Raw genomic sequence first — 20,951 nt, forward strand, 5'->3', positions numbered from 1 at the left:
CCCGCCACCCTGGCCCGGCCGCCCGGCCACCCCGCCGGACCCCCGACCGCCGCGCCCGCCGCGCCGCCCCCCGCTGCCGCCCAGAACGGGGGCAGCGCCGGAGCAGCCCCCGCCCCCGCCCCGACCGCTGGGGGCCCCGCGGGGGTCAGCGGACAGTCTGGGCCCGGCGCGGCGGCCGCGGCGCCCGCGCCGGGGGTCAAGGCCGAGTCGCCCAAGACGGTGGTGCAGGCGGCCCCCCCGCCGGCGCAGACCCTGGCGGCCACCGGCCCGGCCAGCACGGCGGCCAGCATGGTCATCGGGCCAACTATGCAAGGGGCTCTGCCCAGCCCCGCCGCCGTCCCGCCGCCTGTCCCCGGGACCCCCACCGGGCTGCCCAAAGGCGCGGCTGGTGCGGTGACCCAGAGCCTGCCCCGGACGCCTACGGCCACCACCAGCGGGATCCGGGCCACTCTGACGCCCACCGTGCTGGCCCCTCGCCTGCCGCAGCCGCCTCAGAACCCGACCAACATCCAGAACTTCCAGCTGCCCCCAGGTGAGTGGCCGCACGGGGCGGGAGGGAAGGGCGGGTCCCAGCAGCGCCAGCTGCCAGTTCCAGGAAGTTCTCCGCTGGTGGAATGCTAAGGTCATCTGTCCCGCAGGCCGGTGGCTGGAGCAGGCCGAGGGGCAGCCGCTGCCCAGGTGCGGGCCAGTCCAGGTGGCTGCCTGCGAGTGAGCCAGTGGGAGTCGGCACAGCCTGCTTCCCGGTCTTCGTCCCTGACGTCTGCGGTGTCTGCCTGTGCCTTGGGGCTGGTTTGTTTCGGAGCCGCTCAGCCAGGACTCCTAGTGGAGCGGTCCTTAGCTGTTCCCCGCCTGTGTGTCCCTGCGGGGGTTCGAAGGCTCAGCGCAGGCGCTCTCTGGGCCAGGCGATGGGGTCTGCGGAGCCGAGGGCAGGACTCATGTGGCAGCGGCTGTCCCCTGCCCAGTTGTGCAGTTAGGTGTGTGGCCTATGTATGTCCCCATTTAGCCTTCTTGCCCCTTTGTGACCCTGGGCTTGAGCCTCCCCAGTCTCCAGGCGAGGACAAGGAGGAAGGGTGACGCCCCCTCCTCGGGGCTGGGGAAGTCTGGATGGAAGGCTTGGGCTTCCCTGCTGCCACCAGGAAGGCAGAGATGTCAGGCGCACCTTTTGAGAGCTCTCCCAGCGCGCAGCCTTGCTGAGAGCTGCGCTCTGGAGTAGGGTTTCAGACCGTTGTGTCACGGTCTCTTCCAGCGCTGCGTTGGTGCCTAAAGGAGTGCCCAGCTACTCTGGTTGCTGCCCTCTCGGGAGAGCAGAGGGAGGGCGGTGGCAGCAGATGCTCTCGCTCTGTGCAGGGGTCTCGGGGTGGTACTGGCTTCGCTGCGGATGTCTGGGGCTCAGGTGCCCCTTCTGTCTGGCAGTTCTCAGGCTTCTGTCTAGTTGGCTATCTCTGTGACTCCTCAGGGCTCCTCAAGTTTGTTGGGAAAGATTGCCTGGCCAGCATTGCACGCTAGGCTGCTTTTGTCTGGGGCTCCCCAGCCGCCGTGGTGGGTGCTGGGCCGGGGAGCTCCTCCCCGGCCTGTGGTGACGTGTGGCGTGCAGTTGTAGCAGCGCGGTGGCAGCAGTAGTAGGAACTACAAGAAGAGCGTGGGTCTCTCCTGTGTCCCCTCTCTGAAGGGAGCTAGCTAGTGGTCACTTTGACCGGGTTGCAGCATCTTGAGAAGTGAAAGATTTTCCTGTCCAAGTATGTGAGGCTCAGGACTGGTGGTCAGACTCCCGACAGGGCAGGTGCAGGGAGCACTGCTGCGGGGAAAGCGTGTCCCGCCGGCCACTGGGCTTCGGTGCTCCAAGGAGGGAGACAGCTGGGAAGCCAGCCCCCCAGGGTTGCTGAGATGCCCATTATGACAAGCTTTTGGGGTCCTGAAGCGTTTACAGGAGTGTTTTACCAAAGGCTTTGTTTTGCTCTTGATGTGTGTATTGACCTTTTATTAGGAAATGTGGCTGATCTTTAGTAATGTTGTGGAAAGGTGATTGACGGCTGTGGTCTATTATGTAAAATATCACAATGCTTTATTATAAAAATGTTTTCTTAGCAGTCCCACGTGTCTCAGCACAGGCCAGGTGCCTGTTGCACCCCTTGGGCAGGTATAGGACTGTGCCATGTGGGGCTGGCCGGGTTCTCTTGCACTGAGCCTCTGCAGAGGTAAAGCCTGTCTGTCTCTTTTTTTTGGGAGGAGGTGGAGGAATACGTGTTTGGAAAAGATATCTCTGCTGTATTTGTCATGAGTGACCTGGGACTCACTTCCATCTTCTGTTTTAAGGTCAGTTTTAGGGTTGGCTGTGTTTGTTGAGGAGGCACCTTGAACTGTGGGAGTGTTGACTCTGATTCCCGTGTGAGGACAGGGAACAGCTCACGCAGACGTTTGGGTGGCAGTGCTGAGAGCGGTGCTCTCAAGGGGCTGAATGCTACTGTCTAAAAAATGGAAGATTTGCCCCGTCTCTTCCTGCCACCCTGCAGTTCATCTGCAGAACTCCTAATGAGGAATTCTGATTGTGTGGAACTGCCAAAGCAAAAAAAAAAGTATCAATAGAATTACCAGTGCCCCAAACCAGAGTACCTTCTTTTAAACAGTACGACTTAGTTTTGTAAATCAAAATGGCAAATTGCAAACACTCTGATTACTTTCTGTAATTGATCAGACAATATTGAATTATTTTAGTTGGCTTCGTTGGAATATTTCACAATAAGAATGTTTAGAACAAAGATGGAAGGAACTTATAAAAATAACTTGCTCGACTAATAACTCATTCTAGTTACGACTCAGTCTTGCAAACTGAGGCGGAGCCGGGAGTATTAGGGGTGGGCAGGGTTCTGGAAGCTGCATGTAGGTGTCAAGTGGAATAGCAGACTGGTGGCAATTGGCTGGGGTGTGAAAGGGCCTGCCCCTCCCAGGCCTTCCCTCCATGGAGGTCTTGGGTGGGAGAAGGGAGGGGACAGAGGTTTCACCCTTAAGGCTAAGTCTTAGGCCCTGAGTGTTTCAGCCCCGCGGTACACCACATATGTTGAATTTGGTTTTAGCCAGCTGCCTTGATATTCTTTGTCAGGACAGTTTTGTAAAGACAGTTATGTTAATGTAATTGTGATTTGCTGGTTTGAGGTGCCAGAATCTAAATTCTGTTCGCTGGGGAAAAAGGAGAAAACATGGCTTTAGTGAGATTTTACAGGTGACACACTTGTCCCAAGAACATGGAAAAGCACTAGTTATATACAGCTTAGGATAGTCGTAAGAAAAGCACTAGTTATATACAGCTTAGGATAGTCGTAAGAAAAGCACTAGTTATATACAGCTTAGGATAGTCGTACTGTGATTTTAGCTGAGAGAAGGAAAAAGTGATCTGACACCCAAATCGGCATGTTCGCAAATGGTGTGAGAGATCTCTTCAGGTGGGTCTGTGTTAAAGATGCCTGTTTCTAAAGGTTATTGTTTGGCCTAGCAAATTTGTGTTTTCTTTAGTGTATCTTGGTCGATTCTACTTTCACGCAGAATTTACTCCGCTGTTGGTCTAAGATTTGGGCCAAGTGTAGATTCTCATTTCAGGACAGAAAAGCACTTTCTCACCATGGGCCTCAATCCTTTGGCCTAGGGAGCGTGTGCTCGCTGCATATTTTAGGATGAGTACTCCCAGGGTGAATGTGTGTCTCTGGGTGGTGTCTTGAGCATTGGTTCCCATCTGTTGGGAAAGGGGGAAGAAGTCCACTAGCTGCTGACCGTGCTGTGGGTACAGGGTTTGGGTTTGTCGGGTCCAGCCCCATGCTGAGTGGCATCATGCAGAGGGCCACCCCTGAGGTTGTGGGAACTGCCAGTTCTGGTGGCCAGTGGTGGCAGCCAGTGCTCTGGCACAAGGGACATTCCTGGAAGTTTAGATTATATGACCTGAGGTCACTGTTGCCATTTGACCTGGGAGGAGTATATTGTTCCTGGGAGCCTCAGCTTCCCCACCTGTAAAGTGGGTTTGCCTGTTTGGTGAAGAATGCGAATTCTGTCAGGTGGCACTCACTATTCCAAGGTCTCCCAGTTCCCCTCATTTTTCTCTGTTTCTCACACATGATCCAGGCTGCATGTTTTCTCAGTGACCGAGGTGTTTGGCGTGGCAGCTGACTCTGGTTCTGTCAATGAGGAAGTTACTGAGGTCGCAGGTGGGTCACCCTAGGGCAGCGGCTGACTGCCTGCCTAACATAGGGGAGGGTTGCAGTGGCCTTTGGAGGCCTGGACATAGGTGGAGGGCTCGCTTTAGGCAGAGGCCTTAGCCCATTGTTCCTCTTGATGCACCCAGATAGCAGTGACATTTGAAAAGAACAAGCAAAAAGAACTTTTGGGGAGCTGTGCAAAGTCAGCCCTAGATGGTTCTGCCTAGCGTAGAGCACAGGTGCTGCCCCGGGCCTTCCCTTCCTCCCTGCTCCCTGCCCCGCTGCTGGGGTCATCACCATCCACTTCAGGATGAACAGAGTCATCTTGGTGATAGGTTGGGATGGACCTCACCTGCCTTTGGTGTCTTGGAGCTGGTGACCCTCATGGGTTGGTGGCAGCCAGGGACTCGGGGTCCTGTCACACTGTTAGGAGCCTTTCTCCTCACGGCTTATGGTGCCTGAGTGCTGTGTTCACAGAGAGGTCTGTAAGTTTGAACAGAGAATGAGGTTTGAAGCTTGTTACTGTTGCTGTTTTTTTTTTTTTTTTTTGAGAGGGAGTTTCCCTCTTCTTGTCCAGGCTGGAGTGCATGGAATCTCAGCTCACTGCAGCCTCTGCCTCCCGGGTTCAAGCAATTCTCCTGCCTGAGCCCCAGCCTCAGCCTCCCGAGTAGCTGGGATTACAGGTGTGTGCCACCACATCTGGCTAATTTTGTATTTCTTTTAGCAGAGATGGGGTTTCTCCATGTTGGTCAGGCTGGTCTCTAACTCCTGACCTTACGTGATCCGCCTGCTTCGGCCTCCCAAAGTGCTGGGATTACAGGCATGAGCCATTGCTCCCAGCCCAGTTGCCCTGTTTCTTAGGGCCTGTGAGAAGCTTTGTAGGAGAGGGTGTCCTGCTTGCTTCGTGGCAGATGGGCCTGAGGCAGGCCTCAAGCGCCTGGGGAGTTGACCTTCTTCCAGGTCAGAGAGCACAGCCGCCCTGGCTCCCAGGACCGTCCCTGGGCTCCCCAGTGTGCTGTGGGAGTTGGCCTGGAGGCGGCATTTGGTCAGAGCAGCACAGACGGGGCTCAGCAGACAGAGTGGTGGGCGCGGTGCAACCTGCAATCAGAATAGAATCGAGGAGGCTCCTGTTCTGCTTCCACAGTCTTCTCCAGTGTATAAATGTGAGCTTTCTTTCACTTAAATGATAAATTTGAAGAAAGCTTTTAGCAGCTGTTTTTTGAGGATCTTGAAGCAGAGGTGTAGCAGGGTTCTGGAGAAGCTTGCCTGAGATTTGGGGTAATTTGCGGGGGTCCCGAAGCGCTTTGCTTTTCTTCGTGGTGCTCAGTAGGAACCTCCAAGCCCTTGAGCATCTGGGAAACAGTTGCTGTTTAGGGTGTTTACCTGTGCCGCCCGGCTCAGGCAGTGGTGAGGGCCTTTACTTCATCAGGCCTTTGATAGCAATAAAACAGTTAAATAAAGGGGGCTTTTAGCTGCAGGCCCTTCTGTGCTGGGTGCTGTGCACCTGGGCCTCCTGGACGCTTCTCCCTCCAGGTGGGCCTGTGGTTGCTATGGCACTGCGGTGGCGTCAACTGCAAACGTGTACACAGCTGTTCTTTCAAAATTCTCACTTGGAAGAGTGAAGTAGAGCAAGTGCTGAGAGTTCTGCTTGGAAATTACTTTGTGCATGGCTGGACCATGAAAGTTTCGAATGAAAACTTTTGTTTTTTACACATGTTAAATTAATGTTTGCACCAAAGAATGACAGCTTTCAAAAAACAAGGAGCTACATGTTGTCCAGCTCGAGGCCCTGCTCCCAGCTGAGAAAGTGCCGTCCCCTGTTGGTCGGTCTGCGATGGTCTCGGGCTCTGCGCCAGCGCTACCTGCTGCGTGGTGTGGGGCGAGCTGCTGTGTGCGCGATGGGGTAGCGAAGTGCTCCCAGCTTCTCCCACCCTGGATGTCATGTTGTGGAGCAGAGTTGTGTGTCGGGAACTGTGTGTGAGGACGGGAGAAATTGTCTGTTGGGAACCGTGTTTGGGGACTAGAGAATTTGACCCCACACAAGCCGTGTTGTATGTAGCCTTATGTGTAGACCTGCATCCATCCTTCCTGAGGTCTTGATGGGGCCTTTCTGTGCCTCACTGGGCATCATCGGAAAGCACCAATATGAGGAAGGCACACGTGGCATCCTGGTCTCAAAGTTGTGGGAGGAGTGTGGCCAGGTCGGGTGGTGGTCTGGGCACATGGATCTCAGAGGGACCATTTCCGAATAGTCAGGAACCCCTGAAACAGTTTTTTATGTCTAGCAAATTGGATATTAGGTTTTAGAATGAGGGCCCAGCAGAAGCAGGTCTGTGGCTCCCAAGGGAATTGTTTTGGGGTTGGGGTCAGGAGTCTGAGTGGACAGTGGATGGACCAGGCAGGACACTAGGAGCCTGGGAGCTGAGCCGTCCTCTGGACGGTGGGTGTGGCCAGAGCACACCCAAGGCAGAGGCTTTGTGGGTCAGCTGGTTCACTGTGGGCTGCAGGCACTGTGGGCAAAAGTGCCGCAGGTGGCAAGGCGGGGACCTTGTTCCTCGGGGTCAGGAGACACAGCCTTTCCCCTTCTGACTTTGCACTAAAGTGTGTGGGACAACGACCTGTGAAAGTTTTTAAAGGAACTTCTGTGTCTTCTGCAGAAAAGCGTGGCCCCACATTGTTCATAGGAGCCACGCATGGCTCTCAGAGCACGGCCAGAAGGCACAGGCCTGCCTTACTTTGGAGCTTTGCAGAAGGCTATGAGTGTCAGTGTCAGAAGCATCATGGCAGGAACGAGGGGTGAAACGGGAAGCAGGCTTGATTGGTTTTTTAATGTAACTGTAAGTGTAATAAAATTATTAGTTACTCGATTTCTCCAACATGATTTTTGATTATAAAATTAGTTTTTATTCATTATAGGAAGTTTGGAAAGTAAAGAAAACTGTGAAGAAGAAAATAAAGTCACTTGTATTGTCACCTGGCCCAGACTGCTAACATTCTGGTGCGTCTCCAGCCTGTGTCCAGTGCAGATCTCTTTCTGTGCTTTTCTAGAATCACAAATCTCCTGTGACCCAAGTCTGTGCCTTGTCTTGTCCTGTGTCTGGTGCACTTTCTCTTGGCCCTCGGTGGCCTCAGCCTCCAGCATTTCGTAACAGGCCCCTGCACCAGGGTGCTGTGCTGACAGTGACAAGTGGCCCCGTAGGTGAATGCCTTTATGCCTAACTCTGTGTGTTTGGTGGGTTGAGCATTTTCAAGGCTTTGATACATATCACCTTCCACCAGATTATGCTTTTAAAAGCATTGCCAAAATACGACTTCTGGAAATGGATACCATTCTAAAGGAAAAAAATCGTGTCTAGTTTTAAGTTGTGTTTCTTTAAGTGAAATTAGACATCGTTCATGTAGATGTTGGCTATTTATTCTCATCGTGTCCATTTTTATAAGTGCTTGCCTTTTTTTTTTTTTTTTTTTTTTTGAGACAGAGACTCACTCTCACTCCCTCGCCCAGGCTGGAGTGCAGTGGTGCGGTCTTGGCTCACTGCAACTTCTGCCTCCCAGGATCAAGTGATTCTCGTGCCTCAGCCTCCTGAGCAGCTGGGACTACAGTTGTGCACCACCACACCCGTCCAATTCTTATATTTTTAGTAGAGATGGGGTTTCAGCATGTTGGCCAGGCCGGTCTTGAACTCCTGTAATCCCAAAGTGTTGGGATTATAGGCATGAGCCACTGTGCTTGGCCTACATGAGCACATTCTGAGGGCGTGTACTGAGCCACGGGGGAAGGCTGACGAGGATGCCAGGGTTCAGCTGTGGGGGGTCCCAGGCTGACAGTCCCTGCTTTCATGGTGTGTCTGTTGTGGGGTCCAGGGAGTTAACAGGGAAACAGATCAGCAGGTGTATCTGATTGTGATAAGCACCCTTAGGTGAGAGGGGACTGCTGGGCAGGGTAGTCAAGGAACGCTTTCTCAGGAGGCTGAGGGGAGAGAAAGGGGTGAGCCACATACAGCAGGGACCTGAGTCCATGGTGAGGAAAGAGCAGATGCAGGGGTCCTCCATGCAGATTGTAGGGCTGCATAGTGTGAACTGATTATATCTCAGGGCTGCACACAGTGTGAATTGATTGTATTATAGGGCTGCCTGCAGGCAGTGTGAATTGATTACATTCACAGGCCGCTCACAGTGTAATTGTATTGCAGGGCTACCTGCACCCAGTGTGAACTGGTTATATCGCAGGGCTGCCTGCAGGCAGTGTGAATTGATTATATCAAAGGGCTGCACAGAGTGTGAATTAATTGTATTGCGGGTCTGCCTGCACACAGTGTGAATTGATTATATCACAGGGCTGCACACAGTGTGAATTGATTATATCACAGGGCTGTACAGTGTGAATTGATTATATGACAGGGCTGCACAGAGTGTGAATTAATTGTATTGCGGGTCTGCCTGCACACAGTGTGAATTGATTATATCACAGGGCTGCACAGTGTGAATTGATTATATCACAGGGCTGCACAGTGTGAATTGATTATATTATAGGGCTGTCTGCAGGCAGTGTGAGTTGATTATATCACGGGCTTGCACACAGTGTGAATCGATTACATCATGGGGCTGCCCCCAGGCAGTGTGAATTGATTGTATTGCAGGGCTGCCACAGGCAATGTGATTTGATTATATTGCAGGGTTGTTACAGGCAGTGTGAATTGATTCCAAGTGCCTCAGTGGCTGGAAGCCATTGAGGGTTTGAAGCTGGATGGGGCAGAATTCAAAGTTGTATGTAGAGGCCACTTTTGCGTCTGAGCTGGTGGAATGACGGGGTGGTTGTGGCAGGGGCTTGGGGCAGGTGGTGGGACTCAGGGAGGTGTGGGTGGGCTGGAGGGGGTGAGGACAAGGGCCCTTGTGGAGTGAGATTGAGGCGGGCAGGCAGGGTGAGAGGGAGCGTCAGTGGTGGTTGGTGGGAGGCAGGAGCTCGGGAGCAGCTGCTGGCACAGGTCAGGGTCTGCGAGTCATGGTGTTGCCAGCTCTGATGGCCATGGGGTGTATGAGACCCCACAGAGTAGGCTAGAAGAGCTGTGGAAGGCTGCCCTGCAGTTGCTGGCACCTCCAAGGCTGGGTCAGCTTGGGAGCCAGGGAGGAGTGCTGGGAGAGGGACATTCAGAGGGGGCACCTGGCCAGTGGTGCTGGGAGTGGGATGGGTGAGGGTGGATGCCTGGGTGCAGGAGCCTGGTGGGAGGAGGTTGCAGGGGGGTGACCCAAAGCAAAGAGTTGTGAGCTCTTGGGGCGGAAAGACATGGTGCGGCTGTCGCTGAGAGCCCTGTGTGGTGGAGTGTTTGTTGCAAGGTCGCCGTCTCTCCTGGCCTCCAGCGCAGTGAGGGGGAGGTAGCGGGGCTGTGATGGAGGCCGCCTTGCTCTGGTGCGTGCAATCCTTGCCTTTTTGCTGTGCGTTGGTGTGCAGATTCGCAGGTCTGCAGATCTCTAGAGCCAGAAAGTCCCGGAAGAGAGTCCCCCTCCGTGAAGATGCTGAGGCTCACAGAGGTGACCGGCTTCTCAAAAACCCCCAGGCCACTTACCACGCTACAGGGTACCTGTCACTCCCTCAGGCCTCCTCCCTATGCCTGTGCTGCTGAGAGACTGGAAATGGTTCAGTGTGGAGTGAAGGTACGGGCTTCAAACGCCTAAAGCACAGGGACCTGGCTTTCAGAGAAACGATCCACAGAATGAAATGTCTTGAGTTTGCATGGTGAGGGGCCACTGGGCCTGTGTAGCCTGTGGCCTCACCCGATGATCCTCCTGTATCCTGCGGGCCCTCCAGTGCCTGGGCTCCCCCCAGCTGGTGGCTGTTTGCTAGGTCTGGGCCGCCTCATCTGCCTGGGGAGGTCCATCTCTGTTAGTCCTCGCAGTCCTGCAGCTGCAAGGGCGGCAAGTGGCCAAGAGGCACCCCTGGTCTTAAAGTCCCTGCTCAGAAGTGACGCAAGCCTCTGCCTAGTTACAGCTGAGAAGACTTGGTCACTGGCTGTGTCTGTCTGCACAGGGTGCTGGGTGGTTCAACTTGTGCTTGGGGGCGGGTGGGATACCGGTGGACCGCCAGCAGGCCTCCGCGTGTGACCTTGGTGGGCCAGGGGGATAAGTTTGGTTGGTTGGTCAACAAACATTCACTTGGCAGTGGGCTCAGATCACACCTTGTGGATCCGGCAGCTTCCTGACGAAGTTGCTTGGGGAGCAGTACAGGTCAGTGTGTATGGGGCGGAGGCAGGGTGCACGGACGCGGCCTCTCAGTGCACAGCATTGCTCGCCGCTCCCTTCTCCCGTGTAGCTTCTCAAGGTGGGCGTCTCCTCTGTTCAGTTGCGGACACCCCGGCATTTCCCCGCTGCTCTGCCTGACCAGGCACTTTTGGAACCACTTAGTGATGGATCCAGAGCAGTGGAGAGCTGGGCCGGGAGCTCGTCTTGGGGCAGCGTGGCGGTCCTGATTCTCCTGCTCGGTGGCCTCGTGGGCTCCTGGTGTCGGGATAGGGCTTGAGCTTGGCCACTGTGGCCCTCCCCCGTTCCACTTGATTGGCCACGGAGCTCGGAGAGTTTGGGAAAGCACAGATCGAGTGCCTTGGGGGCTCTGATTCGGGACAGGTGACAGGGCCACCCTCTTCCACCTTTGGGTGCTTTGCAGGCCAGACGCAGCTCTGCTTGGACTGCTGAGGCTGGGCTTGGGGATGGTGTCACCTCAGTGCCTTAGAGGCTGTGGGGCCACTTGAGTTCTTTCACGGAAAGGGCTGCCACCTGCCTTGGGCCACACGGTTCCAGCCCTGGAGACTTGGTGGTATGGGGGGTGGCCTGAGGGGCCTGGGGTGTGGGGGTGGCGTGAGGGACCTGGAGTGTGGGAGGTGGCCTGAAGGACCTGGGATTGGGGGGTAACGTGAGGGACCTGGTAGTGTGGGGGCAGCAAGGGACCTGGTGTATAAGCCTGCGGTTCAGTGGGGGCAGTGTGGGGACATGGGGATGGTGATGTTGAAGCTGTGGGGTGGGTGCTTATCTGGTGTGGGGGAGGTGAAACCTGGGTGGGGACATTCTGTTGGTGCAGGGGAGGCGGGTGACCCACAGGGCACACACACAGGCTGGGGCTGGAGTGTGGAGCAGGTGCAGGGCAGGGCACCCTGGGCTTTGTCAATCTCAGCAGAATGGAGGTGGCTGGTGCCAGATGACAGTGCCGGGGTCAGGTTCAGGAGCAGGTGGAGAGGTAGGTTGCTGACTTTGGGGAAGGGGTCGAAGGACAGTTTCTTTGTTTTTTCCTATTCGTTTTTTAAGGAGAGATCTTGGAGCCATGCTCCATAGTGGAAACAGAGTGTGCGTCGTATGGATTTGTGCTTTGGGTTGGTTCGAGTTAGGCTGGATGAGGACGGGTGGGGTGGGGGGAGGTTGAGCCTGGTGATGTGCTTTACATTAGCCAGTTCATGCAGGCCACTGTCACTCGGCCCCCACCCGACCCCTGCACCCTACTTGGAGCTGCTTGGCCCGGGCACGTCTGCGGTGCTTGGTGTGCTGCAGGGACGGCAGGGAGCCCATGGTGCAGGATGCAGAAGGGGAAGGCTGCCTTCCTGTCGTCTCTCTTCCTTGTGGTTGTGGAGGTGACATGGCCCAGCAGGGGTGGGTGGTATGTCTGCAGGCCCTGGAGCCTCGTGGGAGGTGGCAACCTGGGTTTGTCCAGGAAGGGCGGCAGATGTCCAGAGTGGAGCATGTCCTGTGGGTGCAGCTTCCTCACTGTGTCCCTGCTGCCTGGGACGCCCCTGAGGTGTCGATGGCCTGGCCAATTACACCTGTAGGAGGCCTGGCAGGGGCGGCGTTGAGCGCCACAGGCCACCTTCATGAGATTCTGAAGTGGTGCCACGGCAGGGGCCAGGCCCCTCAGAGGAGGGACTGTGGGGACTGAAGGCCTGTTCTGATGGCTGTGGGGGTCACTGAGTGAGTGGGGAGGGGGGGTGGCCTCCGTGGGTCAAGGCTGTGGTAGTGGGAGGACAGGTCTGGGATGTCCTGTGGTGTTGAGAGGGACGGGAGCGAGCGGCAGGTGGCACTTGTGTTCAGGACCAAGATGATGAAGTTTCCTCTGCAGGTACAGTCTAGGGAGGGCACCCTGGGGCCCTGTGGGGGTGGGGCTGCCGGTTGGCTCCCTGCTGATGGGAGTGTCCTATGAGAGGAGGCCGGAGAGTAGCCAGGCTGGGCCGAGGTGCCCTGTGACTGCTTTGGGCACAGTGGGCCAGCACCCCCAGTGTCCCATGTCGGAGCTGAGCACCCCGGGTGTCCGGCCAGTGGGCAGAAAGGGGCCTCTGTGACTGGCTGGGGCGCAGGGCTGGGCCTCGGAGCCCTCCCGAAGTGCATTTTCATGACTTGCTCAAGGCCACACAGCTGGCGGGTGGGGGGCTGGGGCTAGAGACTGGGGCTCTGGAACCTCTGCCCTGGCCCTGCCTCACTCTGGAGTGACTTTTTTGGCAGCTGTGGGCTGCTGGGAAGTTGGCAGTTGGGCTGGGATGCCCGGTGGGCAGGGTGTGGGGCTGGGGCAGGCAGGGATCTGGGCGTGGTGCTTCTCTGCAGGCGTGTGTGTGGCTGTGGCTCAGGCAGACGGAGAGCTCGGTGTGGAGAGCAGGGCCTTCCTCCGGGCAGTGGGATCCCCGACGTTTGTGGGGTAGAAGAGCCAGAAGGCCCGGCCTGGGTTCCAGATGTTGGTCCTGATGACACCTTGGAGATGGAATCAGAGATGCAGCAGAGGTCACTGGGCAGGGGATGCAGAAGTGGGTCTGTGTGCTGTGCTTGCCTCGTGCTAGCTGGTGCCAGGCCCTGTGTGCCTCCCACGCTCACCACTGCCCTACAGAACAGGCGTTTGGGGTCCACTTCCTGGACAGGTCAGACACTGGCACAGGAGCTCAGCCTGGGGCCCCCGCACATCTCTCTGCACGTCCTGATGGTGGGGACAGTGGGGGCAGATGTGGAAGGCGGGCATTGGCACTGCTGCATCTGGAGAACCAGCAACCATGATGACACTGGCGGGTGGTGCCAGTGGGGGCACAGTGCAGATGCTGCAGCTTGGAGTTGGGGGATGAAGCCTGGTGACCAAGGTGAGCGTGCAGGGAGAGGGCCGAGGGGTACGGTGCCCAGTGATCAAGGTGGGCATGGGGCCAGAGGGCCAGGAGGGATGGTGCCCAGTGAGCGAGGTAGGCATGTGGGGAGAGGGCCCGGGCGGGACGGAGCCCAGTGTCAGAGGTGGGCATGCTGGGAGAGGGCCCAGGGGCGATGGCGCTTGGTCCCAAGGTGGGCACGCAGGGAAGGGCCTGTGGGGATGGAGCCTGGTGAACGAGGTGGACACTTAGGGAAGGGCCCAGGGTGATGGATCCCAGTGACATAGGTGGGCACACAGGGAGATGATCCTGCTTAACGGAGGTATGGCCCCCACCTCGACCCTGGAAGTGCGGTGGCTTTGTATTGCCCCAGAGTGGGGCCCTTTGTTAGGGGAAGAGCAGGGCCCATCCCAGGGATGGGAGGGAGGGGCTAGCTAGGACCTGCTAGCCAGCTGGAGTCAGGGAGATTCCAGCTGGGCCCTGAAGGTGGCCCTGTCTGTCGCTGTCCTCTCTGTGCTGCACTCAGGGTACCCAGCTGAGCAAGTCCCCTGACAACCCCCATCCTTTCCTAGGTGTGTCCAGGGGCAGCTGGTACAGGGCTGGGCTGCCTCTTGGTTTTTCGAAAAGCGTTTGTATTACAACGGAACCCCCAGAGGAAGCCCCCTTTCTTGCCTGGGCCTGCCCCGTGCTGGAGGGTGCTGGGTGTGTGGCAGCCGCAGGGAACTGACTCAGCACCGAGCCCCAGGGCTTCAGGGCATTTTCAGAGGTGACTTTGATACTTGCTTTATTTCACACATCCCCTCCCCATATTGTGGCTCCGGGTGGGGGGCCAGGCACCTTGGTGAGGGGGTGGTCCGGTGAAGGTGTGGGTACTGGGGAGCTAGGTCTGGGATGGCCCTGACGTGGGATGGTCCTGGCACAGGGTCACCGGTGATTCAGGCAGCACTGGTGTTTGAATATCTCGGCGAAGAATCCTGGGTGCTGGTGTTTATAAAAATAGAGCTGTGGCTTCGTGGTTGTGTCCTTTTTGGTATGATGGACATTTGATAGCATGTGTTTATATTCTGCCGTGTTCCTGCGGTGGGAGCCAGGGGTAGCTCTTCTCATGGCGAAGCCTGGTTGGTGGCTGAAGTGCGCGGCATCACCTGGGCTTGACTGCACGCTGCGCTCACAGCAGAGGCAGAGGCTGGCAGCGGCAGCATCTTCTGCCGTTTCCATCTCTTCTTATGCCAGTCATTTCCAGTGCGGTGGTGCCTCCATGGTGTCCTCGAGTGTGGCCTGTTGTGCTTGTGATGGGACCTTCACTTCATTTGCCTATGGACTTACCCGTCCCAGCGTCCCTTTCCTGTGTGGGGCAGGAGGTGGGCCTCGCTGTAGAGGGAAGAGGTGGAGCAGGCTCCTTGAGACTTGACTGTGTCATCTCCTCCTTCTGAAGGTGCTCACGAATATTCATCCACTTGAAGAGAAGTCCGTGCTCTGAGTGCTTACTTAACCAGTCCTTTGTGTGACGCTCGGAAGAAAAGAATGTTTCTAGAAGGCTGGTGTTTCATGGGTGTCAGTGCAGGCTGGTGGCATGGCCTCTTGGGGTAAGCAGGGAGCCTGGTTGGCTTTGGGATTGCAGTGGTGGTCACCAGAGCCCCATGTTAGTAAGAGTGTGTCCCGCTCATGGTGACACTGAAGTTGCCCTTCTGAAAAGAGAGTAATTGTCGAAGAATAGACGAGTAAAACTACAGTGATGGTCTTTATGACTGTGGCTGGGAAAAGATGTCCTAGGGTACAAATAGCACGAACTAACAGAGGAGAAAATTGAAACATTGGACTTCAAAATTAAAAGAAGACTTTTGTTAGTTGACAGATGTTGTTAAGATAATGAAAAGGCAAGCCATTGGGAGAAAATATGTATTTCTAACAAAGAACTTGTATCCAGAATACATAAAGAACTGTTACAACTCAATCACAAGACGAGAAACAATGGTGAAACATGGGCAGAGGGTTTGAATAGACCCAAAAGAAGGTACACAGATGGCCAGCAGGTGTATGAAAAGGTGCTCACATCGCTAAACTCCAGGAAATAAAACCGCAGAGGGATGCTGCAGCTGATTACACACCCACCTGAAAACAGCCGGAGTTGAACCGGCAGCTCTCCTGTGTCAGCGGGTGTGGAGGCCCTGGGACCCTCAGCACTGACAGGAGGAGGAGGCGCACGAACAGGTAAGTATTGATTTGCTGTGTGCGCCAGCCCCACCCGGGATATTTGGAAATAACCTAAGTGTCCATTTCGAGGTGAGTGGTGACAGGTGATGTGATAATCCGTACGGTGAGATGTGCTCAGCGCCACGCAGGAGCCCATCATGGCACACGAAGCAGTACGTGCATCTGAAATATTCCCCACCAGGTGCAAGAAGCCAGGCAGGGAAGACGCCGATTGCACAGTTTCATTTACATGAAATTCTAGAAAAAGCTAAGCTGGAGCAACGGTGGTTGCCTGGACTGAGGGTGATGGAGTGTGGTGTCGGGGTATGTTTTAAGTGGATAGAAATGTTTTAAATGTTGATTGTGGTAGAGGTTACACCACTATATACACTTGCCCAAACTTTTCAAACTGCGCACTTAAAATAGGTGAATTTTGTTTTATGTGAACCGTATTTCAGTAAAGCTGTAGCAAGTCCCTGGGGCCAGTGTTTCTTCCTGTTGCGTGTAATGTGGTGTTTCAGGGAAGGAAAGGCAGTTGTGGCTGTGCTTGTCATTTGCGTCTCATTCGTTGGTGCAGAATCCCAGTGTCTGCTGTCCGCTACACCGGGGTGCCACAGGGTGAGGGCTTTCAGCAGCCTGGTGGGAAACAGCCTCGTTAACTGCCTCTTCAATCTGATGCTGGCTGTGGAACTTCACATTTCTTTAGGAGAGCATCAGTATTTGGAAGTGTTTGCATGAGGGAAGGAAAATGTACTAGTTATAGTTGTGAAGAAGAGGTTCCCGCTGTTCCTGCAGAGGACGCGGATGAGGAGCTGTGTGTCTGGGACCTGTTTGTACGCCGGCAGGCACTTCCGTCTTCCCTTGGTCTGAACAGCAGTGTCTGCTCTGGATTAGATGAGAGAGAGCTTTCATGCCCACCCGGCTCTTTCGCCACAGAATCTGGGTTCACCCTTTGCAGGAGCAGGTATGTCACAATAGCTTATGTAGTCTTATGCTCACAAACAAGGCAGCGTCTGGCTTTTAGACAGCTACTTTCTTTCTGAGTAATATGTACTCATCCTAGAAAATTTGATAAAGGCCAAAAAGTATGGAAAAGAAACGCATGCTAATCTGTATTCCTGTCACCAGGGGCGAACCGTAGAGGCGAGACCATGGGCGTGTGGCTCAGGCAGCGTGGCTCGCTCGTCCACAGTACTCTAGGAGTGCTCGCACGTGCAGGGATTCTGCGCCTGTTCTCCTGAAGCTTGAACCCAAAGGCGCGCTGTTGAAAGTGTAACTGCTGTCAGCTCCACCAAGCACCTGAAGCGGGGCGAGCAGGGCAGGCCTCTGCCAGGAAGGGCAGGGAAGAACATTCCAGACCTCGTGTGGCCGGTGGGGAGGATGCATGGGCAGGGAGGTGCAGGACGCTTGTTCCTGTGACCTCCTGAGCGGGGAGCGTCTCAGTGGGATTCTGTTTGAGCAGCATGGCTTTGCCAGTTTTCTTCCTGCAGTGTGGCTAGACTGCCTCTCCCTACCTGAGGTTATTTACCTACTCACCTGTGTTTCACCCCAGCGTTGTGAGTTTCCTTTTCCTTGTAGTCACTAATCTGTCTGGGATTAATTTTGATGTGTCGCTCAGGGTGGCCTCTTTTCTCGCCCTGGGCTGACGTACTCCTCTGTCCCCGTCTGGGGCTGCTCCCTGTGCCTCCTGGCCTTTGCTGGCCCTGTCTGGTGCATCTGGCACAAGACATCAGCCTGATCTTGTGTTTCCTGTCCCAGGCCTGTCCCTTCCCCAGGGAGCCTTGGAATGGCATGTGGGGGAAGATGACTCTCGAGCGCTTGAGGCAGGGCTGGGGTGCTGGTATATACACAGCACATTCCCCTCCTCCCGTCAGTTCTTTGAAATTATATGTGTGTGTGCGTGCGTGCGTGTATATGTGTGTATGTATGTGTGTATATATATATATTTCTTTCTTTTTCTTTTTTTTGAAGACAGTCTTACCCTTTCGCCCAGGCTGGAGTACAGTGGTGGCATCTTGGCTCCCTGCAACCTCTGCCTCCTGGGTTTAGGCAATTCTCCTGCCTCAGCCTCCTGAGTAGCTGGGACTACAGGCACGCACCATTGTGCCTGGCTAATTTTTTTTTTGTTGTATTTTTAGCTGAGACGCGGTTTTACCGTGTTGGCAAGGCTGGTCTTGAACTCATGACCTTGTGATCTGCCCTCCTCGGCCTCTCAAAGTGCTGGTATTACAGGCATGAGCCACCGCGCCTGGCTGATATTATATTTTTATCTCTTCTTTTGCACAGAAAATCTTACATCCTAGTAACGTAAACTTACTTACTTGGCTTATCCTACCATATACTTAAACATAGATTCAGAATGACAGCAATAAAATGAGAGTAAAGTTTAAGGATTCTTCTCACTCTTTGTCTTTAGAATTTATCCTTTTAGGATGTTAGGTCAGCACTGTGTTCAGAACTCCACTGAACTGATTTTTTGTGTGGTTATGTTACCAGTTTGATACACAATTTTGTTGTGTTTTGGTTTGTTTTCAATTTTTCTGTTTAATTTTGTGTGTGTAAAACATTTATATGGTTCAAAATACACATACTCGCATGAATACGCACATTTTTTTGGTCCTATTTTAACTAATGTAGCATATACACTAATTTTTACCTTGGTATTTTTTCTTAACAATGTAACCTGGAAATCATCTCTGCTAGCATTTTATTTTAATTGAAAAACTTTGAAGTTTTATGTATAATACACTCAGAGAGGAAATTACTTTGAATAGTGATGCTTTTCTGCATAATCGAAGCACTAAAACTTAAAAAATAATTTTGGAAGGAAATAGTTCAAAAAATACATCATATTTTTCTCTGCCAAGTTATAAAAACACATAATACGCACAAGTTAGCAATGCCTGGGAATATTGGGCTGGAGATGGCGGGGGTCAGTCTTCAGGGAAGGCCAGGCAGGGTGGTCTTTTCACCTGTGGAAGGCTGAAGCTGGGGGTAGCTAATGGGCCCTGCCTCTCCGTCTCCAGTGCAGCCTGCTGTGGGCTTGGAAATACTTTCTGGAATTGTGTATAACCCAGCTAGAGTCGTGCATCACTTAATGACGGGGATACGTTCTAGAAACGCATCGTTAGGCAGTTTCATCACTGTGCGAGGATTGTGGAATCTACTAACTCGAACCTAGATTGGCACAGCCTGCTGCACGCCAAGGTTGCGTGGTGCGGCCCCTGGCTCTTGGGTTGTAAACCTGCGTGGCTTGTGAGTGTGCAGTTGTAACACAATAGTGAGTTTGTGTATCTAAACCTATAAAAGGTACAGTAAAAATACGGGATAAAGGATTAAAAATGGTGCAGCTGTGTGGGGCACTCACTGTGAACGGAGCTTGCTGGGCTGGGCGCTGGTCTGTGGGAGGCAGTGAGTGAGGCCTGGGACTGCGCTGCCGTAGACTCTAGAACACTCTATGCTTAGGGCACACTCAATTTATACAAACAGGTTTTTCTTCAGTAATAATTTAACCTTAACTTACTGTAACTTTATAAACTTTTAAACTTTTTAAAACTTTTTGAGTCTTTTGTAATAACACTTAAACACATCATACAGCTGTGCAGAAAACTACTTTCTTTATATCCTTATTCTGTAAGCTCTTTTTTTTGTTTTTGTTTTTTTGAGACACATTCTTATTCTGTTGCCCAGGCTGGAGTGCAGTGACGCAGTCATGGCTCACTGCAGCCTTGACCTCCCTGGGCTCCAGATCCTCCCACCTCACCCTGGATAGCTGGGACTATAGGCGTGATTGGCCACCGTGCCGGGCTAATTTTTGTATTTTTTTGTGGGCTTCACCCTGTCGCCCAGGCTGGTTGTGGATTCCTGGGCTCAAGTGATCTGTCCTCCTTAGCCCCCCAAAGTGCTGGGAATACAGACAGGTGCCACCACGCCCAGCCAGCTCTTTTCTATTTTTAAAATTATTTATTATTTTTTAAACTTTCTTGTTAGAAGCAAGACACTAGCACACGTTAGCCTAGGCCTACACAAAGTCAGGACCATCCACTTCACTGTCCTCCACCTCCATATCCTGTCCCCTTGAGAGGTCTTCAGGGGCAGTAACATGGAGCTGTCATCCCTATGATAACAGTGCCTTCTTCTAGATTCTTCCTGAAGGACCTGCCTGAGGCTGCTTTACAGTTAACTTTAATTTTTATAAGCAGATGGAGTATACTTTGAAACAATAATAGGAAGTAGAGTGTATAGTAAATACATAAACCAGTAGCATAGTTGTTAATTATCGTTGAAACAGGAGAGTTCCCTGACCCCCTCCTGGGACTTGCAAAGGGGTGTGGCTTGTTTGCGGGAGGGAAACAGGCAGACAGGCAGATGGAGGAGCCCAGACGAGCACTTTCAGGCTCCGGCCCCACAGTAGCGTCTAGCAGTATGTTACAATTAATGCTCTTTTAGCAGTTGCCATTCACGGATGGTTAAGTGTTAACCAGCTCAGCAGTCAGGTGACAGCCTTTTATACCCTGCCCTCTCAGTACCCAAGTCCTTGTGTGGTGTCCAGGAAGAATCAGGTCACATGGACTTCAAGGATGGCATAGTGGGGGATTTTATGGCGTGATGGAGGTGGCTCTCAGTCAGATGGATGGGGAGCTGGCAAGGGGATGGAGTGGGAGGGTGACCTCCCTCCGGAGTTCAGCAATCCCACAACCAATCTCCTCTTGGACGGTGCCCGGCAGAACCCCTCTCAGTGTTGAAACACTCCTTCTCCTCTTTCCTTTTCTGCTGCACCGTTTTGCTCTCACCAGTGGAGGTTGGGATTTATATGGGCACAGGACGCGACGTGGCAGGCCAGAGTAGCCTTGGAAAAGGCAACATTTGGGCGCGCAAACAGGAATGCCTGCTCTCATTTAGGGCGTCGGGTGTCCAGGCTTGAGGGTGGGGCTTTGCCGGGTAGCTGCCCTCTTCTACCCAGGATTTCCTTGGCTCCTGTCCGTATCATTTTATCCAGTATTCTGTATGCTACAGAATTTTATGTGGGAGTGTGGTTTTTTTTTTGGGAGATAGGGTCTCACTCTGTCACTCAGACTGGAGGGCAGTGGTGCCTTGAACTCCTGGACTCACGTGATCCTTCCACCTTGGCCTCCCTAACTGGGACTACGGCTTCTGTACCTGGCTGATGCTTGAATTTTTTGTAGAGAGAGGGGGTCTTGCCTTGTTGCCCAGGCTGGTCTTGAATTCCTGGCTTTAGGCAGTCTTCCCACCTCACTCTCTCAAAGTGGTGAGCCACCGCACCTGGCTAATGTGCCATACTGTTATGTGACTGGCAGCAACTTTAAGATGGCTGTAATGTCACCAGGTGATAGGAACTTCTCAACTCTGTTCTAATCTTCTGGGACCAGCGTCATGTGTGCAGTCTGTTATTGCCAGGAGCGTCGTCATGTGAGCTGTGACTGTACACGCTGGCTGATGGTTTGCAGGTGGGGCTCTCCTT

At 53.8% G+C, this 20,951-nt stretch overlaps 1 protein-coding gene across 1 annotated transcript in view; it reads left to right on the top strand.

The window, feature by feature from the left end:
* Positions 1-6: 6 nt before the first annotated feature.
* TAF4 (TATA-box binding protein associated factor 4) overlaps positions 7-20,951 on the top strand; it is a gene marked incomplete at its 5' end in the record, with an annotated part of 73,994 nt that continues 53,049 nt past the window's right edge. Inside the window, one exon of the mRNA XM_032257118.1 lies at positions 7-532. Coding sequence (XP_032113009.1) covers positions 7-532 — 526 coding nt within the window. The remainder of the gene's footprint in view (positions 533-20,951) is intronic.

The sequence above is a fragment of the Sapajus apella genome, unplaced genomic scaffold, assembly GCF_009761245.1.
Source record: "Sapajus apella isolate SASKATOON/1434 unplaced genomic scaffold, GSC_monkey_1.0 scaffold96, whole genome shotgun sequence".
In the NCBI taxonomy this organism is placed as follows: Eukaryota; Metazoa; Chordata; class Mammalia; order Primates; family Cebidae; genus Sapajus; species Sapajus apella.